The following is a 6825-nucleotide window of genomic DNA, read 5'->3' on the forward strand; positions in this document are numbered from 1 at the left end:
AACAAACCAGTCTGTGTGATTTCTGTTTCTTAGTAGCCGCCCTGGGTGACTGGCAATGCTTTTTGCTTGAATGCCACAGCTTTGAGACATGTATAGAGTGGAGGTTAGCAGGAACCTCTCGCCCCTCCCTCTCTCCCCCCCCCCCCCCCCCAACATCTCAAAAAAAAAAAAAAAAAAAGAAAAGGAAAAAAAGAAGAAGAAAAACATATCCTCAGGTGAGGATTAAAAAAAAAAAGGATGAGTGCCATGAAGCTAAATGATGAATGTCCTAACAGGTTCAGATTATTTTCATGTATCATTAGCAGTCAAGCAGAACTTTCAAGAGGAGGTATCCTCCTCCGGTTTGGAGGATTGTTTATGGAAGGGCACATGGGTCATGCACCCCAACCTACTTTTGATACTGTCCATGGTACTGATTCTCAGCTTCTGCTGAACTAACAGCAATTATATTTTATAGCCCTTTAAAATATTATTTATATTATTTAAAAACAGTGTAATGAACTGGGTCAAACATAGCATGGCTTTAAGCATAGCACTTAAGAATAGGGCTCTGGTACTGAGTTGCCTGGTTTTAGATCCTGGCTCAGGCACTAATTTTAAATAACTAGTTTTTAAATAACTACTTGATCTTAAATTTCCTTGTCTTAAAAATTGGGATGTTGAATGAGTTAACATACTTTTTAAACTGACACAAAACAAGTGCTGTTAGCTTTCATTTTTCCGAATAAAAATGTTATTCAGGCCCTCGCTGGTTTAGCTCAGTGGATAAGCATCAACCCAGGAAATGAAGGGTCCTGGGTTTTATTCCAGTCAAGGGCACAGTTGCAAGCTCCATCCCTGGCCCCACCTTGGTTGAGGCATGTGCAGGAGGCAACCAATTGATGTGTCTCTCTCATGTCAATGTTTCTCTCTTCTCTATCTCTCCCACTCCCTTCCACTGTCTAAAAATCAATGGAAAAAATATCCTCGGGTGAGTATTAACAAAATGAAGGTTTATGGCAACACTGCTTCAAGCAAGTCTGTTGGTGCCATGTTTCCAACAGCATTTGCTCACTTCATGTCTCTGTATCACATTTCAAATTTTTTTCATTATTATCCTATCTAATAAAGAGGAAATATGCTAATTGACTGCCACGTCATCAAAGATGGCGGCGCCCACAGCCAATAAGGAGGGGATATGCTAATTGACTGCCACACCTTTAAAGATGGCGGCGCCCACAGCCACAAGATGGCGGCGCCCAGTCCCCTCAGCCCCGCTGGGGCAGCAGGTGCTCCTGCCTCTGGAGTTCCCCAGTCCCCCAGGGCCAGCCCGAGGCACAGGCAGGCCTTGGATGGCGGCTGCCCAGCTGCCCAGGGCCACCTGAGGCTCAGGTAACCAGGGCCAGCCAAGGCTTGCGCTGCCGGCAGTGGCAGCAGCAGAGGGGTGATGGGATGTCGCCTTCCCCTGATTGCTGGGTCACCTCCCACCCCTGAGGGCTCCTGGACTGTGAGAGGGGGCAGGCCGAGCAGAGGGACCCCCCCTCCAGTGCATGAATTTTCATGCACCAGGCCTCTAGTGTATTATGATCTGTGATCAGTGAACTTTGATGTTACTATTGTAATTATTTTGGGGCGCCACAAACCATGCCCATATAAGATGGTGAATTTAATGGGTAAATGTGTGTGTTCTAACTGCTCCACTGACTGACTGTTCTTTTCCTTGGGCCTCCCTACTCCCTGAGACACAGCAATGCTTAAATTAGGCCAACTAATAACCCTAATAAAACTAGAAATGAATAAGCTTAGTGAAGAAGACATATTGAAAGCTGAGATGGGCCAAAAACTAAACCTCTTGTACCAGTTAGCCAAGTTGCACTGGGAAACCAAAAAATTCATGACTCACTTTATTGCGGTGGTCTGGAAATGAGCCGTTTATAATACTTCTGAGGTATGCCAGTAATGTATACCATTAAATGGAGGTGAAATTCAACAGAAAAGATTTTGTAAAAAGAGACCACCTCATGGGCATCCCTATGCCCCAAACTCTCCCATAAGCCTGATCCATATTCCATAACCTACTGTTACTAGAGAACCCACTATGCTGTTGGAGCCCTCAGCCTCCAGCCAATGCCTTGGAAATGCCCATTACTGTGCCATCTACTCTCTCCAACTCTCCTAGAAGCAGACTTCCACGGATGCTGTAGATCTCCCAAGTGAACATGTAAGAGTGACTCCAGGGGTTGCGCTAAGTGAGCAGTGCAACTGCAGTCAAATGCCAGCACCATCAGCAGCTAAACCGCTTCTCCTGCCACATTTAGGCCCTCTGGCTGAGCAGCAGTTGATGGAGGCTGGTTGGCACAAAACAACACAGCTCCCCAGGGCCAGGGGAGGCACATGTGAGGCCTAGGCCAGTCCTCTTGGTTCAGAAGCCAATGACAATGGCAACTTCAAGAAGGGAGGAATCTATGTATTGGGGGAGGAAATAGGTAGGAGGGAGGTGACCGAGTTTACTGTCATGGGCACTAACAATTAGAATGGATGCAAGAGCACAGTCCTTGGGTCTCCTGCTATGCCAAATATTAACAGTTTGTTAGGTCATTGGGAGGAACTGGGCTGAAAATGGGGTGCACCTAGAAGAGGGGAGTCTACAAGTAGGGAAGTACTTTTTTTTAAGTTTGTTAGGTTTTTTAAAAGTAAGTAAAGCTGTTTTCGCCCTTAAAAGGACCCAAAAGTAGAAATTCAGAAAGCTCTCAGGAAGGACTGAAAGTGCACCAGCTTCCAAGTTTACGTACAATAGCTTCAGCCACAAAGAAATGAGCTTTCTTCTTCCAAGCACAATTCTAAATTCTCAGAGACTGGGCCAGCTTGGGTTATTGTACATGGCCAGGATGACATTGTATGACAGGGCAGCCAGAAACACAATCCTATGAAGATGGGTTTCTGGCTGAGAAGTAACTGTGAACTAAGTAGACACTCCCATCTATTTCACAGATGAAGCTAGAAAGGGAGATGAATCCAAAAGACCTTGTAGGCCATAATGCCTTAAAGTAGGAGAAGATGATATGTGGTTTTGTTAGAGATAGATGGCCATGTCACTAAATGAGATGAGAAATACAAGAAACAAATTTGCAGAAATCGGAAAAATATAATTTTGGACATACGAGTTTACTAGTAATTACCTAATAGACCATACAGATGGAAATATGTGGTAAATTGATGGAAACAAGGTTCATAAACTAAGGAGACAGGCAGGCATTTTAGACCAGTTTAGGTTTAGTCATTCACCAGACTGAACTACTTTTTAACATTTAAAATAAAACATTTTTATAATAAACAAAACAATATAACTGACTTCCAAAACTGCCCAAATTATGTTTTAAAACATGATGTAATTTTTTTTCACATATCTTTAAATGTCAAATTTTTTGACAGATTATCCAAAATACTAAATTTTCATTTTAGAACTTACATATTTATCTAACAGAGTACCCTAAATTGATGTTCATCAAGATATCTTCTTTTAAGCCCTAATGGTTTATATCTTCCCTTTAAAATGTGTAAGTATTTGTTAAGTTGTCATCCTCAAAGATATTCTGGAGAAAAAATTAGTAATTAAACACCTATAAATTCTTCTTCATTTCTGTTGTAGTGTAATAATTTATCATCTAACCCATAGTAGTCTATCAACTGAGTAAGGCTGAGTTTCTTGTTCTCCTCAGACATAGCTGACTGCAACTCATGAAGCAACAGTTGGCTACAGCTTCTCCACTTCTTTATTAACAACTGTAACTGAGACAGGTCATTCTGAAACAGGAAAAAAAACATAAATGTATGGCAATAACTAGACAGGCATCATATTTTAACGTAAGTTGTTAAATCAGTGGAGTAGGTTTAAAGGGTACCAACATACTTGATCATGAATGAGCCTTCTACCCAGGGAAAAATAGGGTGATTTTTACAATGACACTCCAATTGAGTTCTAGGGTATTTTGCTTGGTGAGAGCTCTGGGCCTCTCTCAACACTCAGGGAAAAATCAAAGCATTAAGTAGGGCAAAACTATGTAGAAAAGCAACAATAGGTTTCTATTACAGCTGTACTTTTAAAAATGAAATATTCAAATTATTTTTCAACATTCACTATCTCATAAAACTCAAGTAGCTATATTTAGAAAAATCCTAAAAATTCAAGATAGCAAATAAGATATACTATTCCATCATTTATTCCACATTGCTAGCGAAGGAGAAATTGCAGATATTTGAATGATCCAAGTAAATAAAGGTTATCTTCTTCCAAGGGCCCAAGTTCTATTTAATTCAATCTATCTGGGATGAAATCTAAAGTATATTTGTTGTTTTTTTCAAACAAAATGCCTGGAACTTTTAATAATTTGGAGGAATAAAAGATCACTACTAAAAATACTTTTTATTATACTCTGTGGCCCATGTTTAACTTTTTAAATCATCCACTATCAGCTGTCACTTCTGTTCTCATTGTACTTGCATCTAACATTTGATATTTCTAATATTGCTACATGCTAAAAACTTCCACTGCACATTAAACAGAGGGTGGGACTTTTAAAAAGTTGAACCTGGTGTTTAGAGGCCTCTTCTACTTTAAATCTGACATATTTGAGTTAAAAGTTGTTGGAAACCAGGTTTCTGAATACTTGGCTTATTGCTTATTATGCTAAAAATAATTTTCTCTTTTTGAAATGACTTTCCTATTATTTACCTAAAAATAAATCTAACAATTTAAGAAGTAATTATGCAATGACTCTGAAATTATCCTCACCTTTGATCTATACATTTTGACTAGTTTTAGCCTCCTAAGAAGGTCTTCTTTCTCCTGAATCTGTTTCACCAATTTTGCCTTTTCTTCATTTAATCCTTTTGGGGGAAGATTCTCATCAAAGTCATTCTGGAGATCACTACAAGAGCCAGTATCAAGTGATTTAGATTCACATGCATTGATATTCTTGATGGTATTTTTCAAATATGAACTTTCTTCAAATTCACTGTCTATGTGCTTAAAATTATCTTGAAATTCCAAACAATTTTCTTCTGTTGAACATGATGGTTTCTCTGGAAAGGTCTGATTGTTTTCTTCATTCTCTACTTTAAGACGTTTTACCACACTGTAACAGGAATTGAATGAAAATCTAGTTTTCCTCAACCGTTCTCTAAGTGTTGCACTCATAGGCTGTAAAAGGCAGAAAAACATTAATGTTAATAAAAAATATTCTTGATGTAAACAAATTTACTAGAACTAAAGACCTTACATTTCTATGGCACACACCACTATCTAGATGGCTTTCTGTCTCCACAGATCTTAAGTAACCATCACAAAATGTCTTTAATTCCTGGAAGCTCCATTAGTTTTATTTTAGCAAAGTCATCACTCTTCTACAACAGTGCTGAGACACTTATTCCAGTAATCACAAACATCTGTTCAGCAACTTAGCACATGCCTGACCCTGCTCTAGGTGCTTCAGTTACAAATTTTGGAATAGACCTAGATCCTGCCACCAACGACCTTCATGGCACTGCAAATTCAAACTTCTTCAATGTGTAATAACCTGATCTGAAACTAAATAATTGACTCAAAATGAAATTTTGGGGGTGGGGAGAAGTCAAATATATTATCTTAGAAGATCTAAAATCATTTAATACACTTATTCATGCTACACATGATGTTAATTAACCATCTCCAGTAGACTGAAAACCACCACTGCCAGAATCACTAGAAACATAGAACTGGCCCACTGGAAGAACTACATTTTCATACTTGCTTTCTTGAACTACTTGTATGGGGAGATGGTAGATTGGCACAGCCCTGTGGAGTGCGAGGTAAAATCACAGCTGAGTCCGAAGGACTTTCCATCTTGAAAATGTTATCGTGGTTTACTTCTAAAAGACAAAAACAATCACAAAACGGAAATCAAATTAACCCCCATCTCTATAGACTCCCGTCTTTATCAAAGTATTTTTTTATTATAGGTAACATCAGCAAGTAAGCCAGCATCTTCCTCTTTCACTTAGCTGTGATTCATCACTGCTTTTTGCTGTTGTTTTCCATTTACCCTCCTAAACAAGGTTGTGTTGGTTCACATGGTGACTACTAGTTTTTTCATGACAAATTAACTCGCTAGCGTCTCATATAAACAAGACTCTCCATTTGTTTTCATATTCAAAACCTGCCATATGGGGAGAACAACGTTGGACAGTTAAGAATTCTTTAATTTCGTTCTGCCAGCTTCATAATGAGAGGAAATAGAACTGAAATCTTGCCCCCAAAGAACATGATCAGTCCTGTCCTACCACCCTGAACCTTAAAGGCTGTGCGACTGGAACCAATGACCCTCCAGGACCTAGGGATAAGGAACACAACCGCAAATAAATTTACGCCTGTCTGCACCATTTCCGTTTAAGTAGCGAAAAGACCGTGCAAGGGAGAGTCCACTGAGGTTTGTTTCCCCGAAACAAAGGCATCAACTTTACTGGGGGAGGTGGGGGAGGAGAGGGAGTGAGGGGGGTCGCGGGGAACAGAGGAGTCCTCCCCTCCCTCCCACCATTGCAGAAAACCCCAGGCCCGAGTGCAGTTGAGAGGTCCCCTGACCGCGAAAAGACAGCGCTATTCGACTGCACAGCGGACCCCAAGGCAGTTCAGCTTTCACACAGCTACTCGCGAGCCCGGACGCTACCTCCCTCCGCCATCCCCACAGCGACGGGAACCCGCCCAGCCCCTGCCGGGGGCGCTCTGGTTCCAGGGACAGAGCCTCGCGGGACGCGGAAAAGCGCGCGATTGGCCGGATTGACTGACGCGCGCAGCTCAGCTTCACCCAGCTC

The 6825-nt window shown here is 40.9% G+C and overlaps 1 protein-coding gene across 4 annotated transcripts in view; it reads right to left on the minus strand.

The window, feature by feature from the left end:
* Positions 1-3125: 3125 nt before the first annotated feature.
* The window catches only part of SFR1 (SWI5-dependent homologous recombination repair protein 1), a 4400-nt gene continuing 700 nt past the window's right edge, over positions 3126-6825 (minus strand). Inside the window, exons 1-4 of one of the 4 annotated variants that reach the window (XM_014549479.1) lie at positions 6596-6819; positions 5765-5886; positions 4772-5179; positions 3126-3783 (exon numbers count right to left, since the gene is read on the minus strand). In XM_014549479.1, coding sequence (XP_014404965.1) covers positions 3592-3783; positions 4772-5179; positions 5765-5860 — 696 coding nt within the window. In that variant the 5' untranslated portion in view covers positions 5861-5886; positions 6596-6819 and the 3' untranslated portion in view covers positions 3126-3591. Of the gene's footprint in view, positions 3784-4771; positions 5180-5764; positions 5887-6595; positions 6820-6825 lie in introns of those variants that run through there. The other 3 variants (XM_005878203.2, XM_014549477.1, XM_014549478.1) reach the window with 3 other exon arrangements.

This window comes from Myotis brandtii, unplaced genomic scaffold, assembly GCF_000412655.1.
Source record: "Myotis brandtii unplaced genomic scaffold, ASM41265v1 scaffold550, whole genome shotgun sequence".
In the NCBI taxonomy this organism is placed as follows: Eukaryota; Metazoa; Chordata; class Mammalia; order Chiroptera; family Vespertilionidae; genus Myotis; species Myotis brandtii.